Here is a 23,787-nt window from a genome sequence, read left to right on the forward strand (position 1 = left end):
GGAAACCTTAGGGTGTTTTTGAGACGATTCCACTGGCTGTTTTCAGCCTAGGATGACACAACTATTGCTTTAACAGTTTTTCTGATAAGACATTTCATTTTTGACAGCAGAAAAGTAACAAAATTGTAAATCGCATTGGCCCCCATTGAGGAAGAATATATGTAAGTTCTCAGATGGCTTCTGGTAGTAGGTTCTCATTTTCTCTTGTCAGGATTTTTTGGTGTTGAAAATTATTGGCAAACAGTATTTTAGTGGTAACTGTTATTTTTGTCAGTTCTGTGGCTTTTCTTGGGGCGGGGGGGGTGGGGATCAGCTCTAACTGCTTGAGTCCATGTTCTTCCATGTCGGCCATCAGATTGGAACCAGAAAGACCTTCTTCCTTCAGGCAGAATGTTTCCTGCCTTCTGGCGTCGATCACTGCTTCGTTTCCTCAGGCCGTATACCTGTCCTCTACCACCTCCTGGAGTTTGCTCAAACTCATGTCCCCTGAGTCAGCAACACCATCCAACCATCTCATCCTCTGTTTCCCCCTTCTTCTCCCGCCCTAAATCTTTCCCAGCATCAGGGTCTTTTCCAATGAGTGGGTTTTTCACATCAGATGGCCAAACTATTGGAGCTTCAGCTTCAGCATCAATCCTTCTAATGAATATTTAGGGTTGATTTCCTTTAGGATTGACTGGTTTGATATCCTTGCTGTCCAAGGGACTCTCAAGAGTCTTCTCCAATACCACAATTTGAAAACATCAGTTCTTCAGCACTCAGCCTTCTTTATGGTCCAGCTCTCACATTCATACATGACTACTGGAAAAACCATAGCTTTGACTAGACAGATCTTTGTTGGCAAAGTGATGTCTCTGCTTTTTAATATGCTGTCAAAGTTTGTCATAGATTTTCTTCCAAGGAGCAAGCATCTTTTAATTTCAAGGGATAAGAATAGGCATAAGCTAATTTATACCCTGATTTTGTTTTGTCACTTTTCTTTTTCACACACCTGTTGATTTCCCAACCCTTATTATGCCTAGTGAACCCATTTTTCTGTTTTTTCAAGTCTTTGCCACTTGCCTCCGCAGGTGTGTTCTTACTGACTGAAGTTTGTATTTCTTGACTTGAATTCATCTGCACATCTCACGCACAGCCGCTGGTTCTCTCTTCTGCAGGTCTTTGCAGATCTCTGTCTCCCTTTTCCATGCTAGTCCCTGACCTCATTCCATATGCAGTTCAAATTCCACTACTCAAAGCTCAGCTCATCTACTCCACCAGATCTATATCTTGTTCTGCATCCCCTCTGAACTTGTACATTGTCGATCAGCAGAGTGGAGTTCAGAGCATGGACATGCTTAAACTGAGGTCCTTCTGTGTATGGACTTTAACTTGAACTCGGGCAAACTCCAAGAGATAGTGAGGGACAGGGAGGCCTGGCATGCTGCAGTCCATGGAGTCTCAAAGAGTCAGACACGACTTAGCAACTGGACAACAACAACAAATGTATACAGGGTTAGGCCTTGCTGCATCTCCTTTATCTGAATTGTGAAAAAGGCACTCATAATAATATTGGTCTCTTTGGATGGTTGTGATTAAATGTGATAATACATGTAAAGTGTCTGGCACTCAGGGATCAGTGTGCTAAACTCTCAGGAGCATTTCCAGCCACACCACATGCTCACAGAGTTGAGATGTGTAGTCCTTGAACGAAAGAATCTGGCTCTGCAGAGAATGCCTAGCACAGGTTAGCTATTCAATAAGCAAGTGTTGAAAAATGGAGAGCATGGTCGTGAATAGCAGAGACTGATTATCATGATGATGGTTGTTATTATTTCCACAAATCTTTGCCATCGCATTGTAAGCAAAAATGTGTGTGGTAGGACAGGAGGAACACAGTATACTTACCAGGGTGTATTTCATCTGAAAGTGCCTAAGGGTGACTGCAGATTCTTGATTACCTTCTAAAGACAGTGACAGGAAGTTGCAGGATTTTTCATTGCTTGTGTTTTATATGTATGTATAATAGACACACACACATATATATACATGTGTGTGTGTGTGTGTATATAAAGTTTATTTATTTATTTATTTTTGACTGTATTGGGCTTTCTTGGCGCGGGCTTAAGTTGCTGGGAACGTGGACTACTCTCTAGCTATTGTGTGCAGGCTTCTCATTCGAGTGGCTTCTCTTGTTGCAGAGCACAGGCCCTGGGGCACGCAGGCTTCAATAGCTGCAGTTTGTGGTTTCTGTAGTTGCAGCTCCCCAGCTCTAGAGCACAGGCTCAGAAATTGTGGCAAGACCACCGTGCACCTAGGCATGTGAGGTCTTCCCGGATCAGGGACTGAACCGGTGTCTCCTGCGTTGGCAGGCAGACTCTTCACCACTGAGCCCCCAAGCAAGCCCCACTTTGTATCCTTTAGGGTGTTTTTTTTTCCATCCCTCACTTTGTCATCTACTTAGAGATATACTATATGTGGGTGTGTGTGTATATATATACACACACACACATATATTATATATTCATCATAGTTGCATACAAGTAATATGCAAATGGATACTTGTGACATTTATGATTCGTTTTTAAAAAAATTTATTTTAGGAACTTGGGTCAAAGAAGGGTTCTCCATTTCTCAGTGCTTCCATTTGCTTAGCTTCCAGTCGGGAGCAGGGAAGAGACAAATATAAATGATAGAAAATTGGTGACCGTCTTCTCCAAATTCATTTTACTTGAAATTTCTGGCACCGTCACCGCTAGGATCATCCTCACCGTTAACGTGAAAACTCTTGTTCAGATCAATTTTCCCAAGAACTTGTCATAGTGTTATCTCCTAATTCATGTGTTCGCAAACATTTTTTGCTGTGAAAAGGAAAAGTGCCAGAATAAGCAGAATTGCATTCAGCATGCAAATGAAAGTTTTGTAGAAATAGGGTTGTATTGGAGATGAAATTAACTATGACAGTTCAGGAGGAGTTTTACGGGAAAAGAGTAACATGTTAGGTCTTCAGTGGCTGCCTTCCCTGATGCATATAATATTAGGCAAAATGAAATCTCCATGTGCCCAAGCTTGGTGGAGGAATGTTTATTGAGTGCATAGAAATTTGAGCAAAGCATGTCTCTAAGAGTTTATGACAGCCCATTTTCTTTTCTCAGTGTGAGGATGAATTGGTCCATTATCATCTAAATTGGAAGTCATGATGATGATTCTTCTTTGATTCTCTTGTTGTTTACTTGTTAAGAAACTTGTACAGGAAAATGTGTTATTCTGAATTAAGTTGCTATTATAGAATAGCCTATAACGTTGTATTTTTTCAAATGTTTATGTGCACATGAAAAGGGAAGATTTTTCATATAGGGGGAGATCAGATCTAACTTAATTTATTTAATTTTTCAACAGAGGGTAAGGTATACAATCTGTTACTACCCAGAAGTTCTGTTTTCAAGTTTGATTGCCTTTTGAATGATTTCTGCAGTGATAATACAGAAAAGTTATTTGTGTATATTCACTTTTTTTCTTCTTTTGCTCCAAGGAAACCAACATGTCTGACAAAAGTGACTTAAAAGCTGAGCTAGAGCGCAAAAAACAGCGCTTAGCACAAATAAGAGAAGAGAAGAAACGGAAGGAAGAGGAGAGAAAAAAGAAAGAGGTAAGTCCTGGGTGCTGTGGTGTCCTCAGGGAAAAGGAAAACCACTCAGTTCCGAGGCGCTGGTCAAATGGATACAGAGGACCCTGGGAAAGAATGCACTTAAAATATCTGCATAAAACGAGTGGTATTTGCATACTTAGAACAGTCAAGTCATTGCCGTCTGTTGTGTACTGGTCAGGCACCACATAAATGGTCAATAGCATTTGGTACAGAGGTCCCCAAACCCCAGGTTTACCCCAGACTTGAACAGAATCCTGAAAGTGATCTGCGATAGCTCTACTGTTAGAAATTTCTTCACCTTTCCAGGTCTCAGTTCCCTGTGCTTAACAGGGAAATAGCAGTGTGTTTATTTTGTCCAGTCATGAGGATTAAAAAAGTTGATGTTATAAAGCACTTAGCAATGCCTGGGATATTGTTGTTCAGTCATCCATTCGTGTCCGACTCTCTGTGACCCCAGGGACTGCAGCATGCCAGGCCTCCCTGTCCTTCAACATCTCCTGAAGTTTGCCCAAGTTCATGTCCTTGCATCAGTGATGCCATCCAGCCATCTCATCCTCTGACGTCTTAGTACCTCTGTCCCAGTAACTTGGGACGTAGTTACACCTTAATGAGTGTTAGTGTCGAGCAAAGGCTTTTGGAAAAAACGACCCAACCTGAACATTTTAGGAGGAAAATAGAAAATGATGCCAGTGGATTACCATTATTTCCTCAGTGGATGTATTTTTCAGGGTAAATAAGTATGCTGGGACTGGTAAGGGAAAACCTGCATTTTTCTCCTTTGATGAGAGAGTAGATAGTATAGTAGAACCTTCTGCATGATATGTTACATCCAGAGAGATTTCAGTGACCTTCCATTCAGGCCCCTCTTTATGCCAACAAAGCAACAGAAGCCCAGAGGTGAGGTGGAGCTTTTCTGCCTGTCAGACCTGGAATACAGAACTCTTTTTTTTTTTTTTTTAATTAAATCTTTAGACCATTTAATAAGCATACTATAATAGAAAAGCCATCCTTTCTAAATATTTTCTTAATTTCTTTCACTATTATTTCTAAAGAAGTTGTGATGTCCTTTTCCTGTTTATTGTAAAATATTTTTAAAACTCCTTCATTGAAGTATAGCTGATTTATAATGTTTGCCAATCTCTGCTGTAAGGCAAAGTGACTCAGGTATACACAAATATACATGCTTTTTTATATTCTTTTTCATTATGGTTTATCACAGGATTTGCAATATAGTTCCATGTGTTAATCATTAGGCCCCTGTTGTTGATCCGTTCTAAATGTAATCATTTGGGTCTACCAATCCCAAACTCCCAGTCCATTCCTCTGCCCGCTGCTCTCCCCCTTGGCAGCCACAGACTGATCTCTATGTCTGTGACTTTGTTTCTGCTTTGTAGACAGGCTCATTCGTGCCGTATTTTAGATTCCACATGTAAGTGGCACCATACGACATTTGTCTTCCTCTTTCTGACTTAGCTCACTGAGCGTGGTCATCTCGAGGACCATACGTGTTGCTGCAAATGGCGTTATTTCCTTCTTTTTAGTGATGGAGTAGTAGTCCATTGTGTGTATGTATCACATCTTCTTTATTCATTCACCTGTTGATGGCTGTTTAGGTTGTTTCCATGTCTTGGCTATTTGAATAGTGCTTCTCTGAACATAGGGGTGCATGTATCTTTTTGAATTATAGTTTTGTCCAGATATTTTCCCAGGAGTGGGATTGCTGGATCATATGGTAAATTCAGTCTTTAGTTTTCTGAGGAACCTCCATATTGTTTTCCATGGCGGCTGCACCTACTTACATTTCCACCAACAGTGGAGGAATGGAATTTGGGGCTCTTAGTTCCTAATTAAATGCCTTTCTGCTACATCATGTGTTTTTCCTATTATCTCAGTCCAACGAATAGTTTATTTTTAATTCTCTGATTTGCTGTGGCAGTGTAGAAATAGCCCATATCTTGTACAAAAACCAGATGCTACAAGTATTTTTGGTAGTTTTCTAGGAAGGAAACTTTGTATTAGTGTGGTATTGCTATGTGTATAGAAATCAAACCTGCTTCCCTACTTTTATTTTAAGGGAAAAAAGAATGTATTTTGAAGACTTGCAAGCTAAGTGCTGTTTCACACTATAAGGCTGGCAGACCAAGGCAAAAAAATCTCTAACAATTATTTTCCAGCAAAGTAAAATATAATTGTGTCGCCCTCTGACCTGCTGGCATCTTGCTTCTCTTGGTACCATTACGCTTTGATTGATGCCGTAGTTTATTTGTCCTTGACAGTGAGCATAATGTTTTGCCTTCAGAGATCTCCGCTGTTATATATGCGGTCTTGAGTGAAACAGAGGTGAGAATTGACAAGGAATGGCTATTCATTTCCATGTGAAGCCAAAAAAAGCATTAAGTTATTATGCTCCCTTTCCTTCAAATGTCAACACTTATTGTAGTTTTAAAGCACCTGTTATCCTTTACTAATAGTCGGTTTCCTTTTAAACTGACATCCTAATATCCAACTTGAATTCCATAGAATTACCGCAAAATGCCAAGTGATATGGGAAATCTGGCGCCAAATTATGCTGTCTGCTTCATCCTTGTCATTTCACACATTTGGGGGGAGGAAATTACAGGCAAACAAGCCTGATGGAAACAGGCCACCCTTTCTGTTCCCATACCACGAAGCTTTGCCTGTTGGGGATTTAGCTTTTATTCAGCAGACAGAGTCTTGGCGGGTTGGGGACAGCAGGTTGGGGGGGTGGTGTGCAGAACACCTGGACCTGGGGCCTTCCTGGGCCTCCACCTCCTTTTGGAATTAAAGTTTTACACAGTCTAAGTTTCCTCGTTGCTAAACTGCCAGGGTGGTTGAAACCTGACTCTGCTCCAGGGTAGGTGCATATGTTAGTCACTCGGTCGTGTCCAATTCTTGGCGACCCCATGGATTGTAGCCTGCCAGCCTCCTCTGTCCGTTGGATTTTTCAGGCAAGGATTCTGGAGTGGGTTGCCATTTCCTCCTCCAGGGGATCTTCTCGACCCAGGGACTGAGCCTGCATCTCCTGTGTTTCCTCCATTGGCGGGTGGATTCTTTACCTGCTAAACCATCAGGGAAGTCCTATGGCAATAGAGTCCCCGTCTCCTCTCCCCAGAGTTTCTGGTCTGAAGTATCTAAATAGGGTCAGATTTGGGGATCATTGAGCTGTATCTTCCTTGAAGGTCTGTCCTGGCTTTCAGCCCTGACCCTTCAAGGCCATCTCCCCAGCAGAAGATCTTTCCTTGGGTCAGATTGTGATGACTTGGTTTGTTCTGAGTCCAGTGTTGTATTAATATGATGCAAGCAGTAGAACTGTAGGTTAACACAGAGGCTTTCAAGCTTCACGTGGCTGGGAAACCTGGCTCTGCCCTTTGCAGGATGGCCTTGAACAGGTCTGGGACCCCTCTGCATTTGGATTCCCATCTGTAAAATGGAGAGGAGAGTGGGTCCTTCTTCATGGAGTTCTGTGAGGATCTGAGGAGGTGATGCAGGACTGTGAAGACACAGAGGATCTGCTTGGTAAGAAATGGCTGAAACTCTGCTCCTGAAGTGGGCCTCACATGGGGCCAGTAGAACCTGCAGACATTCTTCAGCATCAATGCTGGGGACTCCCATTTTTCAAAAACGCTGCATTGTTGGCAGAGTCTTATAATCCAAGGTCCCTAGTTTCCTGGGATGACAGCATTTTGTAGTTGAAAGAAACCTGGAAGTAATCTCTTCTGATCTTTCTTTTTCAAATGCTCTTCGGCCCCAGGGGCTGAGCCTCAGAAGTGATCCGACTTTATCTCCCCTATTCCAACCAGTTGTCCAAATCAGAAACCTGGGGCCATGCTTTCCGCACCCCTTCTCCAGCTTCCGCTGATCAGGGGTCCCAGACATGCACAATGGCGCTCCTGTTCCGTTTCATTTCCTTTCTCCCTAAATCCACATTCCAGCCAGCAAGGCTCGGCTTCTTACATTTCACCCCATGGGCCAGGCTCTCTCTTGACAGGAGTTCATGAATATTCTCTCCCCTTGGCTTCCGCTGTTCTGTTAACCACATGTCTTTCAGTTCTCAGACTGGCTGTCTCGTCCTCTAGAAAGCCTTCTCTAATACCTTTCTCTAACCCATGACTGGGTTCGTCCTGTGCCCTATGTCTGACCTTACCAAATTATTTAGCACCATTTACCTATTCATGTGTTTTTTTCTCCTCACTGAGCACAAACTTCGGGGGGTCAGGGTTGTATTTTTCATCACAGAGTCAATGTCCAGCCCAGATCCTGCCACATAGTAGGTCTTCAATAGAGGGGCACTCCCCTGGTGGCTCAGACAGTAGAAGAATCTGCTTGCAATACAGGAGACCCAGGTTCAATTCCTGGGGAAGGTCCCCTGGAGAAGGGAATGGCTACCCATTCCAGTATTCTTGCCTGGAGAATTCCATGGAGAGCGGAGCCTGGCAGGCTACAGTCCATGGAGTTGCAAAGAGTTAGACACAACTGAGCGACTAACATTTTCACTTTTCATAGAACTAAGGAGTGAGTGAGTGAATGGACAGCTAACCTAGATAGGGGAGGTCTGAGATGCTGGTCACAGACATTTTTTCCAAGCACCTGCATTTTTTTTTTCTGCGAATTTCCTTGGAAGCTTCAGATCCTGAGTCTGTGGGATGCTCCAGTTAAGGGTTGTTGTCATTGACTCTCAAGTTTAAGATTTTCTAGTTTTTGTCTTGTTTATAGAGAATTAGAAATAGCCTTAAGCTTATGTTGGAGAAGGAAATGGCAACCCACTCCAATATTCTAGCCTGGAGGGTCCTGTGGACAGAGGAGCCTGGCGGGCTACAGTCCACGGGGCTGTGAAGAGTCGGACATGACTGAAGTGACTTAGCATGCATTAAGCTTATGTTTGTTTTCTTCAGCTTTACTTAGGCTTATATTTTGAATAAAACATGTTTAGAATAAAAAGGAAACAAAGTGCTCTTTAATTGCTAATCTGAGTGTCAGTGTATTTGCCATAACTGAAAACTAGTGTGAATTGGGACCACCCCGGTTGATTGTCTCTGCAGAACCCAGGAAACTGTGTTCATGTATAAAATTACTGCTCTCTGTGCCTTTGGATGTCAACTGCTTTCTTGGTTGTGGTGTTATAGATGCAATCTGATTTTAAAATAATTATAGTGGCCACCATTTAAGATGCAGAGCCAATTTCATGAAAAATTGGCTTTAAAGTAATGAAGTCTGCTTAATGAGGCCACCCTGAAATTGTTCCTGTCCTTGGCCTTCTGCTGAATTGCTGCAAGGTCAGATGAGATGGTTGGATGGCGTCACTGACTCAATGCACAAAACTTGGGCAAACTCCAGGAGATAGTGAGGGACAGGAAGGCCTGGCATGCTGCAGTCCATGGGGTTGCAAAGAGTTGGACAAGACTTAGGGACTGAACAGCGAACAACAACAGGATGGACAGAGGTTTTCTGACCTGTCCTTGTGTGTTAACAACTCTGCAGCTGTCTTTGGAAAAATGACGAATGATTCAGCTGACAAATTTTCTTTCTTCAGGTCCCCTCTCTGGGCCTCAACTCTGATAACTCTCACAAACAGAAATATGATTTGCTGGGAGAGACATGGAGCATATTTTAAATCACTAGTATGCAAAAACTCTTTATTGAGTCATTAAAATGTATGAGGACTCTGTTGTATTTACATGGAAAATATCAAAGGTTTCATGATTAGGGCACTTGGTATAGCTGTCTTGGATGAAGAAGCACATTGTTTAGTTTGAGGTGTTAATTGATAGCAGTTAGGAACTGGCTTTGTTTCCAGTAAGCCCCAGTTACCTAACTTTGCATTTTTCCTGGTCCACTTTGAGTGTCAGTAGCTTTCCTAAGCTTCTGTTATGTCTAGATGGACAATTTATCCTTACTAATATATGTCATCTGTCATTGTACTGTCTGTTCCGTTAAGAATAAAAAAAGGCAGAAAGCAGAGAGTGAGCTTGGAGGCACCTTGTGTTGTGGGAGAGACACTTTGGAGATGGAGTTCTGGGTGCTGCTTTTGCGGTGTCTGGCAATGCGTGTTGACATGAGGTTTACTCTCTGGTATGTTTCTTGTTCTTGTTAGTTGCTAAGTCATGTCCAACTCTTTTGCAACCCCAGGGACTATAGCCCACCAGGTTCCTCTGTCCGTAGGCTTTCCCATGCAGGAATACTGGTATGGGTTGCCATTCCTTCTCTAGGGGATCTTCCCAACCCAGGGATCAAACCCATGTTTCCTGCTTGGCAGTCAGATTCTTTACCACTGAGCCTCCAGGGAAGCCCACTCTAATATGTTTCTTGAATGCTTAATGATGAAAGTTAGAATGAATGAAAAAAACAAAAAGTAAATTCTGTGCCTTTCTGCCTAGGGCATACATGACAGAAAGCTATAGATAATATGCCTTAAGTTTATTCGAAAGGAAAAGATTCGATGGCTCTTCTTCTGTTTCACTCTATATGAGCTTCATTAGAACTCATGTTCATTATCACTGGCACCCTGTTGTCCTTAAATAAATCTGTGTTGAAAGGATGAAGAAAGGCTCAATTTTTCTGTTGCTGTTGCTAGAATATAGAAATGGCTTTGTTAGGAGCACTGGGTCACTGGGAGTTTAGATGATGCCTTCTCCTGGTAGTGTTGTAAAGGAGCTTTCTGAATGGGGTGTAGCTGGTGGAAACTCTCCTGAATGGTGTATAATTCTTAGATTCGATATCTATAACAGAACAGTTACCAAAGGCAATTGTTTCATTTGTTCAGCATTTTTAAACTGAGCATCAACTTGTGTGGTGAGTTATGAACAAAATAGACACATATGTATTCTCAGTCAAGTTGGCAGTCCAGTCAGTTACTGCTTACCTCTTCACTGTAAAACCATGCTATGCTGTATTGGCTTTCTGAGGTGAATATTGCTTATCTTGTTTCTTTTTTTTTTAATTTATATTCCAGTAGTGACAGTGGTGATTCCCTTTTCTTTCATTGCCCCACTTTCTCTTCAGTCCTTCTTTTAAATTTGTGATTAGGTGAACATTGATATAGATCATCACTCTGCAAGGTCCTCTTTTAAACTCTTGGTTCTCTCTTTGCCTCTGGTCGTCCCAGGTAGTGCTAGTGGTAAAGAGCCAGCCTGCCATTGCAAGAGACATAAGAGACGTGGGTTTGATCCCTGAGTTTGGGAGATCCCTGGAGGAGGGCATGGCAACCCTCTCCAGTATGCTTGCCAGGAGAATCCCATGGACAGAAGAGCCTGGCGGGCTATAGACCATAGTGCCACAAAGACTTAGACACAACTGGAGTGACTTAGCATGCACATATCTTTGCCTCTGTTGTATGCATAAACTTTGGAACTTTCTAGTTTAAATGTTAAAATTGGGAAAGAAAGTGAGCTTTCATATCTTCCAAGATTAAACTGCCATTTCAGAAATCTCATGGATTAAATGAGAGAGCCTGAATCTTCTACATCCTCATTAGCCCCATCATGGCAGTTTTCCCTCTGATAACAGAGAGCCAACTCATTGGAAAAGACCCTGATGCTGGGAAAGATTGAGGGCAGGAGGAGAAGGGGGCGACAGAGGATGAGATGGTTGGATGGCATCACCAACACAATGGATGTGAGTTTGAACAAATTCAAGAAAATATTAAGGACAGGGAAGCCTGGTGTGCTGCAGTTCATGGGTTTGCAAAGAGTCAGACACGACTTAGCGACTGAACAACAAAGACATCAAATACCTGAGAGTATTTTAAGCCTGAGGTGAATAATAACAGAAGCACTGAGCCCGCACTGTGTGCAAAGATGCATTTTGCTTATAATCGAGGTGTAGGTTACCATCTGGGAGTAAGTCAAAGTTGCATGAACTCTTTCTGCTGTAGATGCCACGATGGAAATTATGCTTTACTGCTTTGAAATGTACTTTGTACTCCTGAAAGAGGGAATGTGTCTGTGAGGGAGCCCAACTTGCCCCTGGAGAGGAAGGCGTGTCTGATAAGTGGATAATTGGCTTTTGACAAACTCAGACAGTCTCATTCCTAGAAACTCACAAAGCCTTGTCGTGAAGTAGCTGCACGTCAAGTAGGATGTTATCGTGTTTCAGATGTGGGGCAAATGCCTTGTCTTAAGTAGTAATTGTGTTCTGAAAAAGAAGAGAAACCTGAGTATTTAATTCCCCCCAGAATTCCACTACCAACCTTCTTGAACCCGTATTTTGACTTGTTGCTTTTCCTTTAAGTTTCCCACCAAGCATTCTATTTTCATCATTTCAAAAAGACAAATTGGGCATCAGAAGCTCAACAAGGTGTGTCTTCCCCAAGAAAGCACTTGGGGAAAGAGTGTATCGCTCCTGAATGACATTTTGTTTTATATTTTTCCACATGCATAATTTTCTCCTTTGAGTTAATATGTATAACAGAAGCCTATGAAAATCAGAATTATGTAACAATACTTAGATAAGTATTGTTCACATGCCTTAATAAGAATTTTAGCCTGGTTTATTGAAACCATGGTAAACTTAGAGTACTGATACAATTGTGTATTTTACAGTTACAGATTTTCATAACTAATCTTACAGCCAGACACCATTAATTCCTTGTTTGCATAATCCCAAGTGTGAGGCATGAATATTACAAATGCACACTCATCAAGAATTGATAATATGTCTTCCCAGAGGGACAAGGGTATCTAAAGAACTAGATAGATTTTTTTTGTTGTTGTTTAAATCCACATCCAAGTTAGAAATATTTTGTCTTGATGGCTTCTTCTAAAACCAAGTGAGAAAAACTCTCCTACCATGTGATAGAGGCAGGAAAAAGCCTTCAACCCAAAGAGAAAGTGCTGGGTTAGTAGTTATTAAATGGAGCAGTTACAACGTTTTTTCGTCCTTTATACACATGTTTATATCTCTTTAGGGCTTTTGCCTGGTCTTTGCTGCCATGCATTTACCATTTCAGTTTCAGCCAGGAGAAGCATACATTTAGCTCGCTTACTCACTTTCTCACTGGCATCTACTTTTGGTAGGCTGACATGCAGCAGAAGAAGGAACCAGTTCCAGATGACTCTGACCTGGATCGCAAACGCCGAGAGACAGAGGCCCTGCTGCAGAGCATCGGGATCTCGCCAGAGCCCCCTCTAGGTACTCTAGAGCGCTTTGTGTTCACTCTAGCCTCAGATTTGACTTGCGTAGGATATACCATGTCCAGCGTTTACTATTCTTTTACATCTCCTTTTGTTTTTATGTTTTAAGAAATGCTTTGGCTTATGGTTCAGGTGTATTTATTTTTGGAATTGAGGGGGCTGGAAAGAGATAGGAGGACAGATTGGTAGGGTGGTTAGCAATTGGCTGCTTCCTGGCTGATGCTGCAGTCCACCTAATCCACTGCGTTACTGAGTATCTTGTTAAATGAGTTACCACTGGTAAATACGAGAAATCGTGAGATGAAGGAAAAAAACTTCTTTTCTATTGCTGAATCCCAGCCTCTCTCTGCCAACCTAAATACTGTGAATCTGGTTATGAATTTCATAACCACCCCAGGCACAGAGTTATTCTATGATGAAAATAGAATGCTCGGTGGGAAACTTAAAGGAAAACTCAAAATGGTGACAGATTAGCAGCTAATTAACATGTTTAAATTTCTTTGACTGTTGTATATCTTGGTTTCATTGCTAATCGGCATCTTTACTGCAGCACCCTTCCTCCAGCTCATTCATACCTAGTTACTTATCCATGACCTCATTCTATTCAGGGTTTGGATATTGAACTATTTCTTTTATTTGTGTTGAAGGTAACTTGTACATAATATGTTTATTCTGTCACTATATATCACTCATGTGATAAGTTATTTTATTTTTCTTTATCCATTTGCTTTCCATACATTTCAGAGTAATCCCAGGGTGTCTGTAAAACTATGTGATGTTCAATATGGTAAACCAAAGCTTTAAAAATAATACATATAAATAAAGATAGTATCAGATCCCCTTTTATAAATCATTCATCTTTTAATTCCATCATTGGCTTTTATATTAAAATAAATTTTCATTTATTTCCATAATTACTTAAATTAACAATAAAAATTATACCACAAACAGTAAAATGGCAAGTGTGTATAACAATGTAAATAAGTAAAAAGGCAAAATATAATAATCATATAAATTATTAAATGTTTCTGGATATAATTCAATATATACACACAAAACTAAAACACCATGAAAAAACATTTTATACTCAACCTCAGTGTGTATTAATAGTAACTAAAATCATATGTCTAACAATGATACAATAAACCCCAATAAGACGTTGATTATTTTGTTAGCTTCTTTGTGGTATGGGAGATGTAACCCACAGGATGTTTGAGTGATGGGCCTTCTGTGAGGAGCTGACAAACCTTTTTGTTACTTAGTTGACAAGTAATACATGTTAGACCCTTGGCAATTATATTTTTGCTTCAAAATAGCCTTTGAAGTTCTGCTGCAGTGTGAACACTGGTTAAACGCAACCGTAGAATATTTGTTCTCCCCTAACCTGCATAAAGCCAGCAATTAAACCTTAAGAGCAAAACAGTTTAAACATCCCTAAACCATGACCAGATTCTGAACTATCCCGGCATCCCTGCCAAAGGGCTGTGGCAAAAGTGGACCCCGTTTTCAATTTTTATCCATCTTTCCGACTTACCCTCTGACTTATTGCAGAGGGTAATCAGTGAATTAATTGTAGAACCACGTGAAAATTCCTAGTTTCTTGACAGATCTGCCATTGTGTTATAGGATTTGGGCAACATAGTTAAACCCTTTACCTTATTAAATAAATCAAAGGAAATTGCACATGATTGAAACCAAATGGGAATCTACACTATGTATTGAAGTTGCTTGCTGCCCATCTGGCTTCTCTGGCATGAGTGATCCTGAGAACCCCTTCTCATCTGGCCTGGAGCCGCCTTGGGTATTTGCTGCCGCTTCTATCTGAAGGACGTTTGGCTTGTATCTGAAAGATAGAGGGGAAAAAACCCATTTGCATTTCCTCTGATTTCTTTTCTTTTATTACCCTTGCTTTGAGAGTTCCAGCCTGCACTGACCTTGACCTTTGAACCTGTTCCTCCTGTCTTCAGAAAGGCGGTTTGCTTGTGTGCACATGGCCAGATGCAGAGAAACACAGTTCCCAAACACAGTAAACAGTGCAAGGGGATGAAACCATTAATTAAGTGTAAAAATAAAGCAGCCTGGCATTGTGCTTTGTTTTGAAAGAGATTTTTAAATTACCGGGTTCAGCATTTACCCTTTTCTCTATCTGTTGCTTGGTCTCTCATAGCAAATGCAGTTTATACTCCACAGACAATAGACTTCCCTCCAAGTGCAGACAAAACGGCAGACTTTTCTGACTCCCCATGACCTTCTAAAATTCCTCAGAATCACTTACTTCATAAGCTTTTAAAGTTTTATAGACACCTCGTTTTATTTTGAATAGGTCACATCTATACTAACAAAATAAAGTGGAGAATTAGAATTATCTGGATAGTTCATGCTAGAGAGGGATTTGCCTTGAATTATCCAGGTAACTGTCTTGATTCTCCATTTTACTTTGTTAAGGTGGACATGGCCTTAGAATTTCTAAGTTAATTCTGTCTAAATTCATTTCAAATTTTAATTTCCAAAGTATGAAAAATTCACTGGACTCTTTTCCTTTTCTTTTCTTTCCTTTTTTTTTTTTTCCTTATCCCATCTCAATCTCTCCTGGCCATACAATCACTTTAATTTGAGCCCGTTTGTTTTGATTTATCTGACACTGCTCTTCCCCAGTGCAGCCGCTGCATTTTTTAACATGGGATACCTGTTATTTTCATTATTTAGTCCCAACCCCTATGTCTCCCTCCTCGAAATCAGTGAGCACTCCCAGTGAAGCTGGAAGCCAAGACTCGGGCGACCTGGGACCGTTAACAAGGTAAGAATTGTCCCTTCACAAAGGCCATGGGGGGATGTCAATAATACCTCCCCCCCCCCTCCAAAAAACAGCAAGAAACCAAAGGTCTGAAAAACCACACCATTCCTTTGTGCATTGTTAACTGTGCGCTCCTCTTTATGTATGTATCAGTCATTTTTTTATGTTTACATCTATGGTGGCTTGCTATTTTTGGTGACTTTGAACCCTTGAAGTGATAAGTATCACTCTTCCATGAATAGGCTGATTTAATACCACGTATCTTATTTGACAAACACAAGCATATCCATTGGCTTCAGTTTAAAAGAAAGTAGGGAAGGACTGAAGACAAATGGAATATATATCTAGCTTTTCATTGTTCTACCTTGGTTTCGGTTTCCATGAGAATCTTTGTGAGTGTAACACTGAGATGTTCTAACCCTAAATTTACTTTTTCAAAAGTCTTGTTTATTTGCTTAATAGAGGTGACAAATTTGAGAACTCGGTCCCCAAGGTGTTTTTGTTATCATTATTGATTATTATAATCATCAGGATTAACTGCTCTGTTTTTGTCAGTTGCCAAACTTTTGTTACACTAGGTGTATTCCAAGATTATGCAACTAACTTCTCAAGGCCGATATAGACATTCTCTAATTTGACCACTGAGGGAACATCCAAAATGTAGTGATGTGATGAGAGAAAGGAGAGGCTCATTAATATGCACGAGGTCATGGAAACTTTCTTAATCCAGGTGTCTTCAGCAGGATTCCCACATGTGGGTGCCCATAGGCAGGCGATAGAGATGAGTGGGGAGTGGGGCCTTTGGCAGCTTGTTAGCTAGTACTCTCTATATAAAGCGCAGATGGTCTCTTCACTGCTCTCTGGCTGGTTGAACTCAGATGGGAACATGGACCCAGTTTTTCCACACCTTTCAATTTTTCATGAGAAGCTAAAAATTCAAATATTTATGCAACAATCTTATAGACATTAAATGTTAATAACTTTGTTAAAAGGAGTTGTGGGCTAGATATGGCTCATGAATTGGTGATGTCTGACCTCTCTTTGACTTTTCAAATAATCAGAGGTTTCAATAAAAGAAGCAATCATCCACAGCCCCAGCATTCTAACAGATCAGCCTTTGTCTTGTCAGGGTACCTTTCAATCATTATCTACCTCTGTGTATGTTCCTGGACGAAGTGAAGTGAAAGTCGCTCAGTCATGTCCGACTCTTTGTGACCCCATGGACTTATACAGTCCGTGGAATTCTCCAGGCCAGAATACTGGAGTGGGGAGCACTTCCCTCCTCCAGGGCATCTTCCCAACCTAGGGATCGAACCCAGGTCTCCCGCATTGCAGGCAGATTCTTGACCAACTGAGTCACAAAGGAATTCCTGGAGGAGAGGTATACAATTTTGCGTTTTTCTCTGTTCACTTGACACCTTATTGTGAGCGTTATTTTCTGACGGTCTGTTGTTTTCAGAAAAGCCTCGGCAATTTTGGTAGAGAAAAACAGAGAAATGAGAATCCTCCTGTGTTGGAGGATTTTTAGCTTTCTGAAATCAGTACATAAGACTAAAATGATTTCACCAATACCTGTCTGTTCATGTGTTTCAGACTTGAGTGTTTTGTTTTCATAGGGTCTTTTGAAACAGGTTGGACACTGCTTTCAATTTGAGAAAAGCGAACATAGAGGCTTTTGTGGGCACCAGGCTGGTTTATGTTAGCAAATCGCCTTTGTGATTCAGAGTAGCACACGTCTTCCCTCATCTTTTGCTTTGAACACTTCAAAAGGTCTTTGAGGGTGGGGGAGGAAAAATAATAATAACACAGCATGTAAGATCTAACATTTATACAAGAGCTGGCACAGTATAATCACATTCCTTAGGGGGGTCCATTGGCCTATCATTAAGTTAATGTATTTGCCTGTTTCTGCACAGTGACGGGATTGTGTCAGTGATGTTTAGTGTCAAGGGGTTCCATTGGCAGTGTTAAATACAATTACCAACTTCATAGTTGATGAGCCCTTTTGAAGACTTCTAGAGAAAGTTGACTGATGCTGTTAGCACTCTGGGGACAGAAGCAGTTTTTCTGTTGGGGGGAACTTCATTCCTTTCCCCTTCTTTCATGATTTTTTAACTTAACCACTTTGGAAGAGGTGCTGTCTACTCCCACCTCACACAAATTCTGCAAACTCCAACTAGCTTCACTTCTTTATAGAAACATTCTGGCAAGAGCAGGCAACTGGAAGTCAGTGAGTATATCCCTTGCTAAGTGCAGGTTTCATAGGGATGCAAAGAAACTGGCATTGAGGAAATGATTTTTCAGAACTGAGCACAGCATTGGCTTGAGGAGAAGGCATTAGGAATAGCTTAGTAAATCGTGCCCTTATTTTGAACTTAGGCACATTCCATGCAAATTTATGTTTTTGTTTCCATAAAGTATATATGTGAGTAAAATTTCAGAAGAATGTTATATTTCAGTTTTTAAAATTCCACTTGGAATGTCTTTTTCTGTAGAAGAAACATCTTTGAAAGCAGTTACTGTTAACTCTGACACTTCATAAAACACGAGACTGAAAAAGCACTTGGTAATTCCTAAGAATGTAACTCTATAGCCATAAATTTACATATTTGTGTAGAATTTGGACTTTTTGAAAAATGGAAAATATTGCAGAAGATAACTTAGCAATGAAAGCAACACATCTGGTCCTACCTAAAGGTGCACATAAATTCTGTCATTCATTTGCCAGACTTTCACACCAAAACTACAATTTGCTTTGCAGAGTCAGAATTAGCAAACATTTCTTAAATAACCCCTGTAAGTGGTTAATTTGGAAATTGGCATACTTAATATGCTCTATTTTAAAGAAAAGGTTAAATAGTGCTTTAAACATATGAAGTATAACAAATTTCTTTTATTGATTTTTAAGAGCAGTTAAGTAAATTTTCTAAACTGAGTGAATAGAGAGTAGATATATTTAACATTTTTTCATTTATACTAGTATGATTTAATTTTTAAACTTATAGTATCATAATTTGTGTTCCAATTTCTGCTTCTGTAGTTATAGCCTGCTTCTCATTTACAATTTACATTTGTGGTACTTTTCTCTTTCTCATAATTAGTTTTGGTAGAGTCAATTAGTCATTGTTTGTTTAAACATACTGAACAAAGAACAAGCTCTTGGGCTTAAAAAATTAACATATTAATAAAAAATTTGAAAAACTAGTTATACATATAAATGTATAACTACATTTATGGAAAAAAATCCTAAATATGCTATTTGCAACTGGAATCCAATATAATATTAAAAGGATACAATGTTATGCTTAATTGTGTTGGATTCAAAAACTCAAGGATATTTTAGTGTAGAAAAATGTTACCTTAATTCAGCACATAAAAAGGTCAAAGAGGGAAAAGTAAATATTGCAGTATATACTGAAATGGTACTTGCAAAATTTAAGCATCTAGTCTCATCTTTTAAAACTTAGTAAGCTAGAAATATAAATGTTTTTCTCAATATGATAAAGAATATTAATTTCAAACCAAGAGCTTACATCTTTGATACATGAGAGTGAAGCATTAGCATCTTATAGCTCTTAAAGAATGACTTATGTTTAGTTGAATACATGTCTCTCTTCCTCAGGAAATGATAGGTTCCTTGAGAGAAGGGAGTAAGTCATATTTGTGGTTGTGTCCATATAATAGATGTTAAACATTTATTGAAAGAATCAAGTGTCATCCTACTTTTTACAGGGCATGGAGGCACAGAGAGAATAAATAATTTTCTCAGGTTCACACAGGACATAGCTACAATACTAGGTTTGATCCTGGGCAGGTCGATACAAGTTTCCACAGTCTATACCTCAGCCCTATATCATCTCTAACAGCAATTGCTATGTGATACACAACCTACTCCATAAGGTAATCGTGATTAAACAAATTAGTATCTGTAAAGCACCAGGAAAGGAGTCTGTCATATATTAAGAATATGTGAGTTTTAGCTATTAGGTTGATGAAGAAGTAATTGTGGTTTCAGACAGTGAATTTTAAATCATTAGAACTAGGCTCAAACACATTTTTATTAATCAAAATAGGAACCATTACAATCAATACATTTTTGCCAATGAGAAATGTTTGTTTATTTCTGTAGCATAAAAATCCATAAAAATTCATGGAATTCTTGGAAAGCATTTTCTGCCTCCTGCTTATTGTGGAAGCATTTTGCCTGCAAATGGTTTTTGAGATGCTTGAAGCAGGGGTTGTTGGTTGACGAGAGATCAGGTGAATATGGTGGATGAGGCAAAACGTCATGGTCCCATTCATTCAACTTTTGAAACTGGTTATGCGATGTGTGGCCAGGCCTTGTCATGGAGAAGAATTGGGCCCTTTGTGTTGACCAGTACCAGCTGCAGGCATTGCAGTTTTCAGTGCATCTCATTGATTTGCTGAGCATACTTCTCAGATGTAACGGTTTCACTGGGATTCAGAAAGCTGCAGTGGTGGGCAGCAGACCACCAAACAGTGACCATGACATGGTCCAAGTTTGGTTTTCAAAAGTGCTTTGGAGCTTCTTCTTGGTCCAACCACTGAGCTGGACATCTGCAATTATAAAATCCACTTTTCATCACACGTCACAATCCAACCGAGAAATGGTTCATTGTTATATAGAATAAGAGAACACAGCACTTCAAAACAACGATTTTTTGATTCTCAGTCAGCTCATGAGGCACCCACTTATCCAGCTTTTTCACCTTTCCAATTTGCTTCAGATGCCTAATGGCCACATAATGGTTGATGTTGAGTTCTTTGGCAGCTTCTCACGTAGTTGTAAGAGGATCAACTTTGGTGATGGCTCTCAATTGGTCATTGTCAACTTCCAATGGCCATCCACTGCATGCTTTTCATCTTCAAGGCTGTCTTCTCTTTTGCCAAACTTCTTGAACCACCACTGCACTGTACGTTCATTAGTAGTTCCCAGGCTGAATGGGTTGCTGTTGTGAGTTGTGTCTACTGCTTTATGACCCATCTTGAACTCAAAAACATCACTCAAATTTGCTTTTTGTCTAACATGATTTCTGTAAGTCTATAACAAATATAAAATACACAGTAGGGAATAAGTCATTAGCAAAAAAAAAAAATAAGGCAAGAAATGCTCATTAAAATGATATATAACATAACCATATTTATTTAAAGATGTATTCCAGTATCAAATGGCAAAGTTCAACAATGCAAAACCACAGTTACTTTTGCACCAACCTAATATCACTGTTTACCCTAATCCTTAATTCCTAACCTTCAGATATTTGACCAGAAATGAATCTGTTTAAGTGACAATAATTCAGCCCACGTTTATTCTCATGTACATGGATGGCTTACAAGGGACTTTGCTTTCGGGCTGTTCTCATGTTTGGCTGAGATTCCTTAGGCTTCCTGGTGACAAAGCTAAATTAGAGAACGCATTGGCTTGTAGAAACTGGGAGAGTATTGACATCGTAAAGTTTACTGTACACCAGGACATAGGCTCCACACTGTCCAAAACTTGACTTAAAAGGAATACTTTCAAAATGATTTCAAAAATAAAATATGTCTCAATATGATAACATATTGTGCAATCTCTTACTACATAACCTCCTTAACAAAAGAGAGAGAAGATGACTGATGTTTGAATTTTGTGACTTGGGTGGCTTGGGTGGATGGATAATAATATGATTGATTTCTATCTTCCTTTTGGACCATCTATGGCCTTAATACCATCACTAAGTTCTCCCTTCCAATCAGCCAAGGACACTCAAGCACCCCCCATTTATTTTTAATAATCTCTTATTATTAAAAAAATAATATCAGTTCATTTTATACATTTAGAAAAGATAAATGAGCAAAAGTAGAAAAAAATTATGTTCCTACGAAGAATATGCATTAGCATTCTTAATACCTTAGTGTATATTCTTTCACACAAGATGTATGTCATCATATATATGATAAATGATGTCATACTGTACAAACTGAAGAACTTGCTTTTCTATTCAAGTATTTCTATTTTTCCCTTTCAGTACATTTTCAACTTATCTACTGTATATACCATCTTCAGATTTCCCCAGTTGCTCCCTACATAATGCCATTATGTTAAAATTGATGCCTGTCTTCCCAGCTGTCAACATCTATCAGCTAAAACCCTTATATCCTTGATTTTCTGTAGAGAGGTGAGGCCTGTCCCACGGGGACCTGAGATGTAGCAGAAACAGAAGTGTCTTCTGAAACCCTTAACAGGAGAACAGAAGTATAGAGTGAGTGGCTTAGGGCTCTTTCGGGCTTCTAGCTTCATGTGCAGACCAGACCAGAACTGAAACAGATGTCTGCAGATACTCTGCTATTCAATTTGAACGGTAGGCTTCCATACAGTTCATATTGTCTTATATTGAAAAAATACTTTAGGTAAAATTCAGATATTTAATAAGCTCTACTTTTCCCTGACCCACTTATTGCCTAGTGAACTCACGAATAGGGCAGTTAGAATAATTTATTCATGGTCAACTTGTACTGGCTGCACCTCACTCACTCACTCACTTCAGTCGCTCAGTCGTGTCCGACTCGTTGCGACCCCATGAACCGCAGCACGCCAGGCCTCCCTGTCCATCACCAACTCCCAGAGTTTACCCAAACTCATGTCCATCGAGTCGGTGATGCCATCAACCATCTCATCCTCTGTCGTCCCCTTCTCCTCCTGCCCTCAATCCCTCCCAGCATCAGGGTCTTTTCCAATGAATCAACTCTTCACATGAGGTGGCCAAAGTATTGGAGTTTCAGCTTCAGCATCAGTCCTTCCAATGAACACCCAGGACTGATCTCCTTTAGGATGGACTGGTTGGATCTCCTTGCAGTCCAAGGGACTCTCAAGAGTCTTCTCCAACACCACAGTTCAAAAAGCATCAATTTTTCGGTGCTCAGCTTTCTTCACAGTCCAACTCTCACATCCATACATGACCCCTGGAAAAACCATAGCCTTGACTAGACGGAGCTTTGTTGGCAAAGTAATGTCTCTGCTTTTTAATATGCTATGTGGCTGCACCTAGTCACCACTTTTTTCTCCTGATTTGAGGAGAGGAGAGTGTGCTCGGGGGTTCCGTGAGCTTAATGCCCAACACAAAATCCTCAGGACTTTCAACTTCATCCACAGTTGGGCTCCATTGGATTCTCTGGCACTCTATGAACCACAAAGGATGGTTACCTCTTTTTGGTGAAGCCATCCCCATCTTTTAAGGTGCTCTGATGACTCAGAGGCTAAAGGGAAGACGTTAAGGAGGTTTTAGTAAAGCTGAAAAAGTACAGTTCAATAATGCAAAACCTTGGGGGAAATTTAGTAAGACTGTTAAGATTCTGTATGTACAAAATTCCTTAAATTATCTTTGTGTAAAGAGGAGTTGACAGGATGCTTGCTACCAGCTAATTGGACTTCAGAGAGACTGAAAATCTCTGATTCGAAGCTATTTAAAAGTCACTCTCTTTACAGATTAAAATAAATTGTATACTATAGGATTTTTTTCTTTATGTAGCACATGGACTGACTAGTTAAAAATTGTTGCTATCTTGTCAGGCAGAGAGTACTGTATATAACCATATGGTTATAGTAACAGGGTAAGCATCTATTTCTAGCAAAGAGCTGCTGAGCTTTCTTCCAGAGAAACAACTTGCTTGATAGCAGGTCCTTTCTGGAAGATGTGGGAAAACACATCCTTTTTTCTGATGGGAAGTCTTGCATTTCTGTTTGAATCCAGTGCAGATGGACTTCCTATGTGACTCAGAGTGGCCTGTGTCAGAGCTCCTTGTTAGGGCTTTGCTGTTAGCCAATGGAGGGAAGATTCTCACACAGTAACTTAAGAAATAGGCTTGGTATAAGTATGTATTGCACTGTTCCAGTTTTATTTCTGACATCAGAAAATCTTTATCATCATCACTGCCAGTCCAAAGTAAGGAAATCATTGAGGCTGAAAAGTAAACCATTTAGCTCATTATTTAAATGTCATTCTTAATTAATTGACATCACATTAATGATTTTGACAGCCTGAGTGATATGATGGATTTTTAAATGTCTTTGTTATTCAATGTATTCCTTTTGGAAATGGCACTTAGAGAAACAGTTTGGGGATGACATTGACTGGAGATTTTCTGTTGGGCACTGTGCTCACGTTGGCCCAAACTTTTCTTTATTGGTTTAGTGACTAGTGATTTGTTTGACATAG

At 40.0% G+C, this 23,787-nt stretch overlaps 1 protein-coding gene across 5 annotated transcripts in view; it reads left to right on the plus strand.

The window, feature by feature from the left end:
• The window catches only part of DYNC1I1 (dynein cytoplasmic 1 intermediate chain 1), a 370,739-nt gene that overhangs the window by 41,133 nt on the left and 305,819 nt on the right, over positions 1 to 23,787 (plus strand). For 3 of the 5 annotated variants that reach the window (XM_043462652.1, XM_043462651.1, XM_043462655.1), the window contains 3 exons: positions 3,512 to 3,628; positions 12,661 to 12,775; positions 15,433 to 15,574. In XM_043462652.1, coding sequence (XP_043318587.1) covers positions 3,521 to 3,628; positions 12,661 to 12,775; positions 15,433 to 15,574 — 365 coding nt within the window. In that variant the 5' untranslated portion in view covers positions 3,512 to 3,520. Of the gene's footprint in view, positions 1 to 3,511; positions 3,629 to 12,660; positions 12,776 to 15,432; positions 15,575 to 23,787 lie in introns of those variants that run through there. The other 2 variants (XM_043462654.1, XM_043462656.1) reach the window with 1 other exon arrangement.

Source organism: Cervus canadensis, chromosome 3 (assembly GCF_019320065.1).
Source record: "Cervus canadensis isolate Bull #8, Minnesota chromosome 3, ASM1932006v1, whole genome shotgun sequence".
NCBI classification, from domain to species: Eukaryota; Metazoa; Chordata; class Mammalia; order Artiodactyla; family Cervidae; genus Cervus; species Cervus canadensis.